General features: G+C 41.2%; 1 protein-coding gene across 3 annotated transcripts in view; it reads left to right on the top strand.

Annotated features, from left to right (window-relative positions):
• The window catches only part of prkar1b (protein kinase, cAMP-dependent, regulatory, type I, beta), a 53,185-nt gene that overhangs the window by 3,029 nt on the left and 33,318 nt on the right, over positions 1 to 16,838 (top strand). For 2 of the 3 annotated variants that reach the window (XM_061700900.1, XM_061700901.1), the window contains exons 3-4: positions 6,775 to 6,945; positions 10,233 to 10,324. In XM_061700900.1, the coding sequence (XP_061556884.1) occupies positions 6,775 to 6,945; positions 10,233 to 10,324 (263 nt within the window). Of the gene's footprint in view, positions 1 to 2,409; positions 2,511 to 6,774; positions 6,946 to 10,232; positions 10,325 to 16,838 lie in introns of those variants that run through there. The other variant, XM_061700902.1, reaches the window with a different exon arrangement.

The raw sequence follows: 16,838 nt of genomic DNA, 5'->3' as shown, positions 1-16,838 counted from the left end.
TATAATTTTAGCGGTTGAAAATGTGACAAAAGTATAAAGGGTATTGGAGTTTGCCTCTAGGAATGAAAATATGGTTTTCCAAGCAAGATAATGCGTTATTAAGGGGTAAAAACAAACAGTGGTCATGCTATCATTACATTACAGGAAGGTTTTAAATTTTTTTTTAATGGATAAAGAGGAAAGACAGCATGAAGGCCATTCCCAAAGGCTCTTACATCACACGAGACACTTCTAATATTCATGCAGTTGTTATATTACTTATTTAGCTCTCTGAAACAATCTTATTTATGTGCTCTTTGGTCATTCTTTTGCCCATGAGCATGTCATGAGACTGTTGTGATCACACAACAGTTACAACACAACAGGCACCACTGTTATGCTTCGCATGCGTCAAAAAAGCTTCTGGGGTTGTGACTGTCAGATGACTTCGCCTTAAAAGTGATATATACAGGAAGTGATATTTCTTAGATTCAAAGAAATAGCTGCATTGTGTTTACCTCAAATAAATACAGCGGCTCAAAATGAGTTCTACCATAAGAAAATTCAAAAGATGGAGATTCCATGCTATGAATGTGATAGATGAGCCCCTGCTGCTATTAATGCGATGTTGCTTAGTAAGAGACTGCTTGAATACTAATCATGGCTGGCATATAGTTCACAGTGTCATTTGTGCTGTGTGCTAAATTGACACACTTGAGACTCACATAATTTATTTGCACCTTTTGCAAAAAAACAAACAAACAAACAAAAACATGCATTACATGCTTTCCGCATATACAGTGCATGTCAAAAGTTTACACACCCCTGTTGAAATGCCAGGTTTATATAAAAATGAGACCAAGAGGAATCATTTCAAAACGTTTTAGTCGTTGTGACCTATAACCTGTACAACTCAATAAAAACAGAACTTGGACTTATGGGCAAAAATTCCAACCTTGGTTTGAACACTTTCCAAAAACACACTTGAAATCCCCAAAATACATATGGGAAAATGTGTTTTTGTTGATGAATATTGATGAGCCATAATTGGAAAAGGAATGTTTGGTGCAAACTAGGGATGTTCGATACTGCTTTTTTCAGACCGATACGAATATGAGTATTCACTCTTGAGTGCTCACGGATAACGATGCTGAGTACCAATGACACTAATACTTTTGATATATAACATTTGAATTAACACAATGACATAGAATCGTAAACGTGATGAGTCGCCACTGTGGCAAACTGCCTCTTTTGTCTTCCATCAGCTGTCAGATACGTGCTTCCTCTACTAATCTGTGCTCTGTGTGTAACACAAACAGTGCAGAGGCGTAAAGCGTCTGGAAAGAAACAGCAAGAGGGAAAAAAACAACAATCCAGAAGTAGAAAAAAAACTCATATTTAAGGGAAAGGGTGTGCGGCCAAGCAGTCAGTCATTGATACATCCAAACACATAGCCTAAAGAATTCAAAAGTGCTAAGAATCAAGAGGGACTTCAGGACAGTTTTTCAGGTCCACTGGAGTCTGAAAAATTGGGATTACGGCCAACTGGGCCATGGGCTCAAATCATTCTGATTGGCCCTAAAACCTTCCAAACCCAAAGCGGGTAACATCTGAGCACCAGAAAATGGCATCAGATCACATGTGGTGCTTTTGGCCAGATATGAGGGCCAGTCAATATTGGCCCTTTTTCTTCAGGTCTATATTTGGCCAACAAATGGGTTTTATGGCCGACACTGCTACGGCCCCAAATCGTTCCGTTTTTCCCTAAAAAGCTCCAAACCCAAACCGAGGAACATCTAAGGAACAGCAAATGCCATCAGATCAAAGATTTTTGGGGCATAGGTGGGCGGCAGTCAGTCTTGGGCCTTTTTTTTTTATGGTTTGCAGGCATGGCCTTAATACCTTCCAAAACCGAAGAAATCCCCCGACAATGGCATCATTTGCTGTTTTTTGTGTGGTGGGTTGGGGGCGGCCAGTGAGGGGTCATTTTTTAAGTTCATGCCATTTTTTTAAGGACCACAGTTGGACGGAAACTTGAGATCACAGCAGTACCACGACCCCAAATGATTCTCAAAGGCTCTACACATAAAACCAGTTTTGACGTTGAGTGTATGGTGTTGCAACAAGGATTTTACATTGTGTAAAGGTTGTTGTTTGCATTATGTCTTTTTAGTAGTTTTCAATGTATATTTCTAGAGGGTACAGATTTCATTAGCAGATGGACAGTCGCTGTGCAGCCACAATGTGTGCGTTTGTGTTCAGCCCACAAAGAAGAGAAAATCATTTCATTGCCAGGAGCTCCATAAAACACGTGCATGCACGCAGACCCCCCCCCCCCCCCACCCCCCCCAAAAAAAAAAAAAAGTACAGCGGACTTTGTGTCCATTGTGGTGCTGTAATGGGGTGGAACGGCGTGATGAGTAGACTACTCTCCATGCTTCATTACCTGTGTGCTTTTGTGTCGTGTTGTTTTGGGTTGCCTTCTCAGTGGAGAGTGAACTGTACATCAGCGAGAGCGACTGCCGAAGGTAACAGCTTCTTTCTATTCCTTCATTTGTGAGATGAACTTAATGGCTCTTTGTTTTTGTTTTGTTTTGTTTTTTTGGGGGGTTTTTTTAGGGGGTGATGCTCTTGTAGATTGCTTTTCCGGTGCCTGGTTTGAAAGATAATAGCGACGCGGCGAGAAGCTTTTGGGATTGTAAAAACGTTTGATTTGCCTGTTGCAAATTGGTGTGGAATGAACCAAATAAAAGAGGCCCATTTTAATGTGGCTGGTCATGCGTAAATGAGCTGAAATCAGAGCGGATGATGGTTTAATAACTGCGACGTTAGACGGCGCATTTGGGCCAGCCATTTGTGATTGCGTCCCGCCTATTGTCAGGGGACTTTGTTTGTTTGGATGAATCTCTGGCCTGTCTTCACATCACTCGCTCTCTCTATATAATATATATATATATATATATATATATATATATATATATATATATATGTAATGGAGGACTTGTTGCAAAAGCACTTTTTGTGAGTTATCGATGCATCGGTCCTGTTTCTACCCTCAGTCCAGGCTGTCAGCCACTGATGAGGATATTTTGTATCTTCTCTTCTCGCTTCCTTCTCTTAAGTGTGAGTCCTTGTTGAGGCTGCGTCTATATTTAAAAAAAAAAAAAAAAAGACTAAAAGAAAAAGAAAAACTCTGTCGCTAAACTGAGGTCTTGTGTGGTATGCACACATCCTGCGTGAGGGTTCAAAATATTCTTCATATTCGGAGGCTTATCTTTCTGTTTGGTCCATGTTATTGGAGTTCTCACCATCAACCTAACCTGCATGTTTTGAGAATGTGAGAGGAAGCCAGAGTACTTGAAGAAAACCCACGCGAGGACGGGGAGAACGTGCAAAGTGCGCATAGGCAGGCCGGAACCGACGTCAGACCTATGTAGCAGACGTGCTAACCGTGCTAACCAGCTGACACACTGTGCTGACTTTTAGGGGGTTTCTGACAATTTATCATTTCTCGTCTGCCTCGTACACATGGTTCAAATTTGGTAGCAATCGAACAGCATTTTTTAAGACTAGTTTGTTTTGGAAGGACCCCTGGAAATGAGTGTAAAAATGGCTGCTCTTTTGTCTCAATAAATGTTCACCAGGGTGAAGACCTGTTTTTGGAAAAAATATTCGTCAGATTTACGCCATTTAAAATGGAAAAAAACAAATCACACTAAACAGTGAAAAATGTTTATCTTTTTACCGGAGCAGGTTGTAATTTGTTGAACGGATAGGACACTGTAACTGTATGCCACACAGTATAACATCGACTTGTGGCGCACACAAAGTCCCCGCTTCATGCTTCGCTCACTGACCCAAGTGCGTGGGCGGGGCTTTACTATCTGCACGAACAGCGTCTGGCATGGTGTACCCCCCTTCTGTTTGGTGCGACATGCCATTTGGGCAGAACAGAAGTCCACTGCAGACATGAGGATGTGGAGATGAAGATGCAATCTGTCAACATGGGTTTGCTCTGCAAGTATTTCACTGTCATCTCATAGCAATTGCAATAGCCTCATAGTACTGTAATATCCTAGTCGTCCCAGTGATCTCACACTAATCTCAGTAACCTGACAACAATCACCTTGCAGTCTGGGTTAGCTCAGCAACATTACAGTAATCTCATAGAAATCTCAGTGATATCATAGTAATGTGTAGCTATCTTAGTAACCTCATCAAAATGTAATTCAATTTACAGGCAATATTCTCGGGTCAGTGTTTTCTAACTTTTATTGAGTCAAGACATCAACTACGGCCTTTCCTGTGCTGACGTTTTAAAGAAAATGGTAGTGAAAAACACATGTACTTATTCTTAGTTGGAATTATGTCATTTGAAGACTATTGTGGTGGTCTCCAACAGTTTTCAAGCCCTGGACCGATGTCACAGAAAAATATATTTTGACTTTACTTATGTCCAGTCTCCAAAAATCCCGCTTTACAAAAATGGAAGAAAGGTATTCAGTACTTTTTTTGGAGCCTGTTGCCACATCTTGCTCATAGCGGGGCTTGGTGCTTGAGAATCACCTGTAGCGAATATATGAAGTATATGAAGTCGCGCTGCTGACATTGTCTCCTAAATGCAGATTTCTTTTTGGAATTTCTTTTTTCTGGTACCGGTCTGCGTTCCTGTGTAAACCCAGCCAGAGTGGGTGCGTTTGTGTGCGTGAGCAACTTCCCGCTCAGACTCAGCATCAACTACGCAGGAAGCTCACAGAGCTCCTGTTGCCATGGTGACAGAGGGGAAGCGAGACGAGCCCGCTGATTGCACCACCTGATTGTGATGTTTGTGAGCGAGGGCGAGCGAGAGAGAGTGGCCAAGCTTTTTGCTGTGATCGGTGTTTCATCAGTCGTCCTGAGCCGCCGTGCCTCGAGAGAATTGGAGCCATCGCGTTGGAACACTGTCTTTTAAACTGTTCTCGGATTCTCCGCTTACTCACAATCGCTCAGCTCACTCACTAACTTAGCTCGAGGACGGTGACATGCCGCCGGCGAGTATGAGACGGCGCTTCGCACGTGATGGTGCCCGTTGATGTGGTCGTTTGACGCCCGGGGCCTTTTAACAGGCTGAGGGGGGAGACATCAGGCCTGGCCAGGGGCCCCTTCATGCCATGGTAAAGACCCCCTGCAAACACTCGGAGCGATATGTTATGTCGTCTGTCCGCGCACGGGATTGGAAACTGGCATTATTATTGGCTTTTAGGGATGGTTGGCAACTGGTCTTACCTGTGTTCTGCCTGCCTGTTTTGATGTTTTTGTTTTGCTCAGACTCTTCCGTCTCCTGCTGCCGCCGGCTGTGTATCCTCAGGCAGTGAGCAAGAATGTGTGTGCATGTGTGCGTCTGTGTGTATGTCGCATTGTTTTACACAGTCACGAGTCAAGTACCACAGTCACCTCAGGATGTAACGAGGCAGGGAAGGGAAGACAAGAGAGACCGAGTGCGATGCAAGTATTAGAAAGAGGTTTCTCTTGTCAGTCTTGTCCAGTTATTTGATTGTTCTGCTACTTGCTGCATCATATTGCCGGCGCGGTCGAAGCACAGTGCTGAGAGTGCAGAGAAGCGCTGATCGTCACAGATCATCACTCTCTTGTGAATTTGTGAACTGTTGATACAATGGGACCTCCGAAGTTGACACTCCAAAAACACGCCTGTTAGGTTCATTGAAGACTCTAAACTGTCCACAGGTGTGCAGGCTTTTGTTTCCCCCAAATGTGCCCGTTGATTGACTGGAAACCAGTCCAGCGTGTAAGATTCCTCTTGCCCAAAGTCAGCTGAGATCGGCTCCAGTTCACCCGAGAGCCTGTTTAGGAGAAATGCTGGAGGGATGGCCGTTCACTTGGGAAGTGAATGAAGGAGTTCCACCCATCACAATAACATTCTGGCAAGGCAATGTTGAAAGTAAAATAGCGAAAAGCAAAAAAAGCTCGAGCAATTGACGCCCTCCAATTTTTTTTTTTTTTGTATAATTGCCTCCATAATTTAAAAATGTAAAAGTACCACAAACTCAATCTTATTTCAAAGTCATTTTACAACATTACCCTTAAAAATAATTGGCTTACAGCTGATTTGATTTTGAATAAAAATGTACTGGAAGTACTACGAACAGTGAACTGCGAATATGCGGGAGATTACTGTGGTCTTGCGGCCGCAATCTGGTTGTGACTAGAAAGGGACCCTAGATTTTCACCCAACCGAGCTGAACATGTCATAGGTGAAAAAAAAGTCATTTTCAGAAATCGGCAAGACTTCACCTTTGATGGGTGGGCAGGCACATAACTATTTGTATCCAAGAAAAGTATATTTCTCTAAAACTGCAGGATTAGGTTAAATTTGATAATTGACTCAAGATGACTGACATTTTATCACAGACGCACCGTTTGTACACAGTGCAGAGGAGCAAATGATCATCCCGTCAGCCGCGCTCTCGCCTATTAGCGCACCTGCATGTTAATGTGTTGATCAAGTTTGCAATCAATAATTCAGCACCCGCAGTGTTGGGCACTTGAAGCAACATTCAGCCTGATGTCTCTTCTTCCAGCATGAACCAGATATCCAGACGGTGCGCGCTCAGGACTTTTGTCGTACAAGTTTGGATTGTTTGACCTTGATCACTATGGTAGTTTATTCTCTCATGCTCCGCATTACTCTCTTTGTTTTCCACGCACGTTCCGTCTTCTTTATGACCGTTTTGCTGTTTGTCTGTCGGTCGTCGCTCCCTCTCCTTGACGCCGCCTCCTCTTGTCTTTTTACAGGAAGAATGCAAGCAGATCATGGCACGGCAGAAGTCTAACAGCCAGTCGGACTCGCACGACGACGAGGTCTCTCCCCCGCCGCCGAACCCGGTCGTCAAGGCCCGCCGTCGCCGCGGAGGGGTGAGCGCCGAGGTCTACACCGAAGAGGATGCCGTCAGCTACGTGCGCAAGGTGAGCGTGACCAGACGGAGACCAGAAGGAAGTACATTTGCTCCGTATTTCATGAGACTAAAGTACAGCTAATTCCCTGCTATATCGCTGTTCAACTGTTGCAGTCCCGCCTGATGACAGATTTTTATGTTGAATATTAAAAAACAATTATATGTTTACTTTGTGTTAAGTGTCTAAACACTTCACATTTTTTTTCTTAACTAAATGACTTCTTTGTCGTAACTTTATAACCGTCTTAAAAATATCTTGATTTTCATATTAATTATAAAATTACGACCTTATTCTTGTAAGGTTAAACTTTTTTCTAACAATATAAAAGATGTATACATATACAAGAGTATGGTTTATTTTTCTTATATCACAGTTATTCTTGTATTACGATGACATGTTTTTATTCCTACCCAAAATTAAATTAAAATGAATTGTAAAAGAAAAGAAAATTGTAGTTTATTTGCATAACAGTATAACCTTTTTTCTCGTAATACTACAATTTTATTCACACACCATGACAACTTTTTTTTCTGGGAACAGAATTTTATTCTAAAAAAAATCAGTGTACATTTCTAGATTAGAGTACGTATATTACTCTTGCAACGTTCCAACTTCATACTCGCAACCTTTAGGACTTTTTTCCTAAAGAAAAATACGACTTTACTTTTGTAATATTGTCTTGTAACATTACAACTTTTTTTTTTTTTTTTTAAAAAGCATTACTTTCATAACTATGGCTTTTTCCTCCCCCTCCATCGTGACCTGTTTTCAATCATAATATTATAACGTTTGTAACAGTACAACTTTTTTCTGTCATTACATTACTCTTGTATCCTTCCAACTTTATTCTCACTACAGTTAGGACTTATTTCTAAAGAAAAATGTGTCTAATTTCAGTACATAACAATACATTACAGAATATTTTGTTTTCATAACTATTTTTCTGGTAACATTACAACTTTATTCGCAAATACATTAGTATTAGTGTGACGTTTTTGTTGTAATATTACGACTTTCATAACATGACAGCTCCTTTTCTGGTAACATTACAACTTCATTCAGACATCTTTTTTTAACTACATACTGTAACAACTTTATTTTCGTAACATTAGGACTATACTCATGTAACATTACAAAACGCTTTCTTTTCCTCGTAATATTACATACAGCAACAGCATCGAGTTGCTGACATCATAGCAGGAGCCCCTCCGCCGCTCCGCCCATCGCCTCGCTCTGATTACACCAGAACATCAAGAATGTCAAATTACTCACATGCGTTTGTGTCTCTGACTGCCCGCTAGCATGCCAGCGCTATGGCAACGAGCACGCCCCCCGTCGTCGCTCTCGACATCAGAGACGCATTTGCACGAGCGAGCAATCACTTCGAAGGCCGTGGCAGAATCACGTCAAATTAGCTCATGTTCTTACATTTCGTACGCTCGTACCTTGCTGACCCTTTCTGGATCACGAGTTGTGTTTTTTTTCTTGGTTGTATACTCGCAAGCATGCAATCACGCTGTTTTCTGTCTTGCCTGGCAATAAACTCAATCAAGGGTAGTTTTCAATCAAGTCAATTTTGGCTATACTGAGCACCTTATTCATGGGCTCCTTTAATTTTTATGTAAAACTGATTAATACAATAGGAGATCAAATTGATTGACACGCTTCCTTATTGGGGCCCCTTCAAATAAAACAATTTGGGGCTGTGCATTCGACTAAATTTCCCTGGAAAAGTAATCACTTGTAATTTGTTGTAATTGGTTCCAGGCACTGTTGCTATCGTAAAATGTATTAAGTGTAGCACTGATACTGCTTTTTTTCCCCAAACACAGTACTTACATTTGAGTTCTCGCCGATACCGAGTACCGATACGCTATTGCCGTTACGGCTGTCAATTTTGATGAAAATGTTCAAAATACAAACCTTTGTTAAGCATGGAATAAATTTCACTCAAATATAACAGTTCTTATACACGGGAAAAATTCGATCGCACTTGCGCAGGAGGTTTATGTGCTGCTTCATTTGTCTTTTTCTCATAAAATTACTTTTGCAACAGCACAACCTTTCCCTTATAATATTATGTTAATTGTGTCATATTACAAAGTCATTCTCATAAGTACTAACTTTGTTCAGATGTTATTGTAACATTATGATTTTATTCTTGTAACATTTCAGCTTTTTTTCTCAAAGAAAAAAGGTTTTCGTAAAGCATAACTTTTCCCTTTTCCCACAATATTACGTTATTCTTGTCATATTGTACAACTTTGGAATTAAACAACTATGTATAAATTTTAACTGCCTATTTCTCTGATTCTGCTTATTAGCTTATGGTAATATTAGCCAGAGGTGACGTCATGTAACCGCTATTCATTTGTTGAACACCTCCTGCTCTGTAGGCTCTTTCAAAGTCTCGAGACGTTTCCAGTAACTCCACAAAAAGTCTAAAAAAAATTTTGCTAGTTGATTTTTTATTTTTTATTTTTTTTATTTATTTTTTGTATTTTTTTTAAGTAGTTGTTCTTGGGGTCGTTCTTTTTGTGTTTTGACGGAATAATGTCGAGACAACCGGGAACTCTTAAATTGTGAAAAAAATGCATACTATTCCTCCTCTTATGAATGAATGACGCATCGCTCAGTCTAAAATGGGTCGATTCGACAAGATCACAATCAGCTCCAGGGTTCTTTCTCCTTCTCTACAAGACTAATGTTTCATCTCACCACTTCCTTCTCTTTGGTTTTGTGTGCATGTTGCACACAGCGCCGTGTGGTTGCCTTTTTGTGGCGACATCTGTTGCTTGAACTTCTTGTACGGCACATCCCAATCACTCCAACCACCATCATCTTGTTGGAACAAAAACACTTATTACGTCTCCTCTTTCTCATCCCTGCACAGAGAGGCCTTGAATTCTCATCTGGAATGTTTTTTTTTTTTTTGTTGTTTTTTTTTCCCCCCCCCCTCTTTTGGAAGCAGATTGGTGTGCTTTGATGTGGCGACGTGGACGCACACGCGCGGTACATGAAAATGCATGTTTTATGAATGAGTTCAGGTCCCTTGGGAATTTTAAGGGCCGCGCGTCATTTCGAGGACAGTTCCCGAACAGATGGGCTTTCCCGAAAATACACGGACACACGTGTCGGATCTTCCTAACTACGTTTGGCCAGCGCTCTACCCTATAATTACCTCACTACGTCCACTTTTGAAGTCATGCTGTATTCGGATTTGCATTGGTTTCTTTCATGTGTCCACCTGCAGAGTACATTTTACTGCGTTGACTATCACCGCTTTGCCTACACAGGTGATCCCAAAGGACTACAAGACCATGACCGCCTTGGCCAAAGCAATCTCCAAGAATGTTCTGTTTGCTCACCTGGATGACAATGAGAGAAGGTACGGTACATCCTTGTGATACATTATAGCACACATCATCAATAGGAAGATGTTATCAAGGAACCTACACCAATTATTGGGTTATTAAAGAAAAATGGTTATAATTACCAATTTGGGGGGCGATGACTCTTCAAAGTACTTCCATTGTAATGATTCCACAAAAAATTGCACTATGTGATTTAAAATGGGTTTAATGTCAATTAGTTTTACTGCTTTTAGGCCTCTGCAGTAGTTTTATCTTAACCAGAGCGAGCGCATGTGTGTGAGGCAAGCAAGTGGCGAGAAGAAAAATATAAACTAAGCCATACAAATAGTCTATAAAGTATACATAAATACTCTATCATTCATAACTTATGATATAATCGTGGATTAAATTGGAAAGCTTCCATTAATTGTCGTCAGCGATGTTTCTGGGCCACAAAATGCAACCCTCGATGAATTATGCTTCAGAATGATAGTAAGACATCGAAGGATGCTTGGCCGCTAAGCTTCTAGACGCTAGCACCTGCCGTGATATGGACCAATCAGAGCCAAGCTGTTTTCCATGTTTCAATTGGGGAAGATGAGCTATCCAATCAGAGCAAAGCTTATTTACATGCTGCATATTAACGAGAAATCCGTCTGTCTCAAATGTCGGAAAAGACCAGCTGGAATAGCTTGAAAAAGAACATTTTGGACATTTTAAAACCCAAATTATCACGCAAATCCAATAAAAGGACGATAAACATTATTTTGAAAAATGATGGCGACCGATAAAGACCAATATTATGGAATGCTATCTTCTCTATTAAACCCGCGACAATAGTGAGGAGAAGCGGTACAGAAAATGGATGGATGGAAAAAGCACTTAACAAAATGTTTTGTTGGTTATCATACGGCAGCTGGAACGGATGACTGGCATTTCCACTCATTTCAATGGGGAAAGATGATTTGAGTGTTCTGAGTTACGGGTGTGGTCACCCAACTAATGAAATTGATACCTCAGGCACCACGGTATTGTGTGTCCTTTAACTTTTAATTGAGGATGCCTGAAATTGTGCAGGCCATTCATTGTGAGTGGTCATCCAGTCGAGTATTTTGCTCTCGTGGCCACTGTGTGCCAGTGTTGGCTGCCTAAGAGGATCAGGTCTGCTGCTGTCACACAACACGTGCAGGGGTTGAGGGGGTCTCGGATTAGACATGGACAGATGTGGTTGACGAGGTGGGGGAGATGAAGCTTCGTACATCTGTGTTAAACTGCGTTATGTTGTTGGTTGCGATGGCAACCAGTCGGGCATTTGTATACAGACACAGGTCTTCATAGTTGGGGGATTTGCCTTCATTCCTCATTCCTGCTTTTCAGTTTTCCCTTACCCCCCCCCCCCCGACACACACACACTCCATCCCTGCATCTTTCCCAGCTATCCATTCTGCTTCTGGCTCTTGCAAAGGAAGTTGGTGCTGGGAAAAAGAGTCAAAAGGTGTCTGGCGGGCCGGCAAGACTTCCAGACGGAGTAGTGTTTCATTGACGGGGATAATCCATTACGCCCCTCGCAGAGGAAAACACCGGCGCTATCCTGTTGGGTAAAGCCTCCGATGACAAAACCCAAAACGCAATCTTTCCAGTCTTTCATCAGCAACCAATTTATGGCTCTCCTTTGGCACAGGCACGCAGGCCTCTGATTGCACGTCAGTATGGAGCGTAACATGTGATAGATCGGGAGAGTCTGAAAAAAGTTGCGCTTGGGTGGCTGATGTAGCTGATTCGAGTCACGCGGCAGTGGAAACCATCACAAACCATCAGGGCCAAATATGCACGGCGAGATATGTAATGACGTTGTCACGAGTCCATGAAATGATGCAGATTTTATTCGTCCTAAATGTAGTGAGGGAGCTTCAGATCCTCCACCCCTCCAGTGATGTGGAAAAAAAGGGCAATTAAGGTGGAACAAATTGGTTTCCAAAAACATTTGCAGACAATTATTGCCTGTGTTCACAGGTATCGGGAGGAAACACCAAACCAGTTACATGTCGTATTTTCTCATGGAAAAAAATAAAAAACAAAGCTGACATTAGCTTTACAGCGGGAAGTTTTTGCTTGCAGATTTCTTCTGGGGTCGCCATGGATGACGTGTGAACGTCTCCGGCTACTGAAGATGTGCTCGAGCTGTCGAGGCCTGACGCACGTCAACAGATGGAGACTGACTGTACAGTCGACTCTGTCTTCCTCTCGTTCCCCCTCACTTTCTGCCGATTCGCTGCCTGGTTGGCTCATCAGCCATCATCTATCGGGCAGGGTTTCCAACTCAAGCTCAAGACGACCTCCCCTCCTCGACGTAAACTTCCAAAAACATCACAGTGAAGCCAAGAATTTGTCTCTTGTACCACGCCTGACAGGTGGCCCAATTAATATATTACACCATCATCAAGAAGGTGTGAAAGAAGTGGAACAGTAGCTGGCTGATTATCACCGTTGTAAACACAATCCTTGATAAATGAACAACAATTTAAGGTAAAAATGAGATGTCAAGCTACTTGGCTTTGCTGATCATGCCTGTCACACCCCCTTCACTGTCTTTTCTCGTTTCGTTTTACTGGTGAGACAAGCCGACCTCGGCAAAATATTTGCGGCTTAAAAGCACATACCTCAGGTCAAAGGTTTCCAACATGTCAATGAATCTCTGCTTTTGCAGGTGTATGAATCGCCACAACGTCTTTGGAAACATTTCACAATTCATGGAATACTATTGCCGGAAAAAAAGACGCGCGTACGACCCCTGATATGATCAACAGTTTTGACGTTACATCTTTTGACCTTGGTCGGCCACAGTGTCGCTGGGTGGACCTCCTCTCCATGGGCGCGCTATTAGCCACAGTAATGACCTCATTATCACATGACCACACAAGCGCGCCAGATAAGCCGGGAACAGGTGCTAAGCTTGCTCCGCTAATATCCCGCTCTGTAACTTCTGTTATCATACTGACCCAAACTATTATCTTGCGGTTACATGATTGTTCTGTCTGTTAGTTTCAACTTATCTAACTGCTCCTTTTGCAATAATCCTTCCAATTTGAAGGCTTTGATAAGACCAAAGTGAGGTTCTGTGATCCTATCCAGGCCCTCGGCCCACCACTTCCCTCTTTCAAATGCAAATTTTACATTCAAGTCAGGCGACGTGATCAGCTTTCATTTGTCGGAACACAAATTCCTTCCCTCTTCTTATCTGACTTCCTACTCAAGTGATATGAAGGAGACGTGTGGGTCTCGCATGTAAAAGTCACGTTTTTTTCCACCCCTTGCACACTTGTAGCACTAATATAATCGCTTGCTTGCTTATCTTTTAGCAGCTCTGAGGGAGAAACTTAGGCAACAAGGGACAGGTTCTTGGGAGTTTACATTTAGGGAGAGATTAATTATAATAGCCACGGTTGTCAAACTGGGGGGTGGGGTGGGGTGGGGTGGGCGGGGGCTCATGTGTGTGTGTGGTGGGGGTGGGGCTGGAAAGCTTAACATTCTGTTACTTGACGTACTGTATTGAAAATATAATTTTTTTGAAATTTGTTGTTACATTTTATTTCATTACAGCAGACAAGTTTTAATGAAAACTAAATTTCAATGAAAATGAGCAGAGAGAAAAATAAATCTAATTTTAGCCCCATTTTTACAGGAGTTATTTCAATTTCACGTTTATGTTTCCCTTTTAGCCTCTATTTAAATACATTTGTCATCGTCTTCAAAATGATTTTTAAGCTTTCCTCACAGATAACTATCTTAACTATTTCATAATTATTTAAAGAGCTTTTTAAATATATTGATGGACCTTGACTTTTGTTTCTTTGTTGAAGTTGTTCCATAACTTAGTGCCTTTAGCTACTATAGTCAATTCCATCACTTTGGTTCTAAACCTTGGTACAGTATTTTAAAGAATTCTGTTTCTTTCAAACTGTAGTCGCATACTCCTTTTTGAGGAATATGTATTTGTAAGGTATTTTTATTAGCCTTATAGATTGTTGTTAATATTTTAAAATGACCTAAATCATGGATTCTCAAGTCCTTAGATTTGATAAACAATGGGTTAGTTAAATCTCTATGGCCACTGCTACTAATGATTTTCAAATCTCATTTCTGTAAAATCAATATAGGTTGTATGTAAAAATGATATAAAATTAAAAATGACCTTTTACTATTTTGTTTAAAAAAGTTACCTGTGCGTTTTCAGTTAGTGGTGGTAATGAGTCGCGAATGGGCTAACGCAATTTTTGCTTATTTTTAAGTCAAGTGCGGAATTGAACAGAGAAAAGTAATATTTCCAGATGTAGACCGGTCTAAATCAAGGTTTAATTCCTTTTTTTGACTTATAGGGGACAGTCAATTGTTGCACTCAGCACTTTTCCGGATTCATCAGTGCAACAAGTGGGCCATAGCCTCTCACAGACACATCCCAGAAAGTAATCTTCGGAGATTGAAAGATGATTCAGAAAGTTAGTTGAGTGCAAGTGCATCTTCATGTTTATAGAAGAGAATGTTATTTATTATCTTGAATGAAAAGGATGTTTGGAGTAAACCAAAATCTGCGGAAAACCACAACTTCTGTGGAAACAATTATCCAGAAGAACTAATCATTGCCATACAAATCACCAAGCGATAAATTTTCTTGCAACCAAAAACGGTAAATCACTCTCCTGCAAAATGACAAAAATGGAGTTAGCCTGCGCTAGTTCTCAATGGCTCAACTAGAGTTAAGAATGAATCAGTTTAAACACAAACTAATCTGCATTTTTCAATTCAAATAGATTTTCTTTGACATTCAAAGTGGCAGAAACTCAAACACATCCTCGGCCAAAAGTCAACGTAGCAACAATGCAATATCGCATGCAATTTCTACCATCTAAATTCGCTGTTGCAATGTTAGGCCATAAATGTTGCGCTTGATAAACATTTCAGTGTGACTTTCAGCAACATTCCCATTCACCTCACAATAGCAGGTCTGTTTCTTCTCTTTCAGCCTCTTACTGAGACAAATCCAATGAAAAATAACTCTTTCTTTCACTTGGCATGCATTGTAATATACCAGAAACATTGGTTAATATTCTTCCCAAAACGCATTTGTGCAAATCCAGGCCTTGCCCCTAATAGATGCCTCCCACCATCCGCAGAGTCAATTTGCAATTTGTGGTATTACTACACCACATTTCTGTATTTTGTCCTGAAATTGTGCTCCATTTATAACTACATAAATATTCTCGAGACAACGACCGCAAATCGTTTCTCTCCAGTACTAAGTAACTAACGGTACGGAAACTATTTAGTTTTCCTTCCCCACTTTCAGTGTAACAAGCAAGATTGTGCGGTTTAAACTGTTTTCAGCTAAGCACAGCGACAACAGCAGCAGAGAAAGCAATTGTAAAGGGGGCGGACCTCCCCTCATCCCATCCACTTAAATCCTCTAATTAACAAGCAGAGTAATGAGTTGATGAAGTGACCGATTAGTTGAACTCTCACCCCTAAAGCCTGGCCTCTGCACCTTAGCCACTAGCCCCTGCTGACAGACAGGGGACATCTTTAGTCTACTCGCTCAATGTGTGTGTGTGTGACGGTGTGTGCGTGCTGGAAGGGGCTACCACAATAAATAAATCATCAAGTGATAGAAAACTTGGCTAAACAAACAGTAGCAAAAGTGGGGGGGAAATCCCCAGCAAGATCGTGTCTCATGTGACGGCGGAAGTTTATTTAAGGGATGGCGTGAAAGCACAAAACAACACTGAGGCGGAGTGCCGTGCGGCAAGTATCAAATGAACGCTCTGCCCATTATCTCATCACGGATGAGATCGGGCTCTATATCGAATTAGCAAAGTCTTTCGTGTCCAGGCCAGATTTAACAATAAGGCCACGTCAACACGTATGCAAATATGTGTAAAAATGTCTTTTCCTACCATCATGGTATATATATAAAAAAAGATGTATACTTCCACATTTAGAATGTCTAAAATCTATTCAATGAAGTCATTTCAAATCTCTGTCCACGGGAAAATACATTATTCGGCTCTCGAGCATATTTGGGCCAATGAGAAGCCGGAAAAAGCAATATCAACTGACTTGGTTGGCCATTCAGACACCTCCAATCCGAGGTGTAATATTATTTTAAATCAGATCATGTTGCAGATTACAAATGACGCAAGCCAAAAACTTGGTTTTAACAGCAAAAACATATATTTCTCTGGCGTCAAGCGGAACCCTCGCATCTCCCAAACCATCACTTTTGTTTTTATACATAGCTCATATTGGTGTCACTTGAACCATGAAGTGTAACTCCAGCATTGAATAGACTGGTTTACAACCCCAAATGTGTTTCAAACATTGAAACATCAAACATTGAAATCCTAATTGTAAAACCCTAACCTTCAAAGCCTAACCCAGGTTTAAAACCCTAATTTGAAACCCTAATCTCAAATTGACACTCTGATTCAAAAGCCCTTTCCCAGGTTTGAAACCCTCACTCAAAACCCTAACTGTGACTTCAAACTCTAATTTGAA

The sequence above is a fragment of the Phycodurus eques genome, chromosome 16 (genome assembly GCF_024500275.1).
Source record: "Phycodurus eques isolate BA_2022a chromosome 16, UOR_Pequ_1.1, whole genome shotgun sequence".
Taxonomy (NCBI): Eukaryota; Metazoa; Chordata; class Actinopteri; order Syngnathiformes; family Syngnathidae; genus Phycodurus; species Phycodurus eques.
Note: the sequence above shows the minus strand (reverse complement) of the source record. Positions and strands in the feature narration are given on the sequence as shown.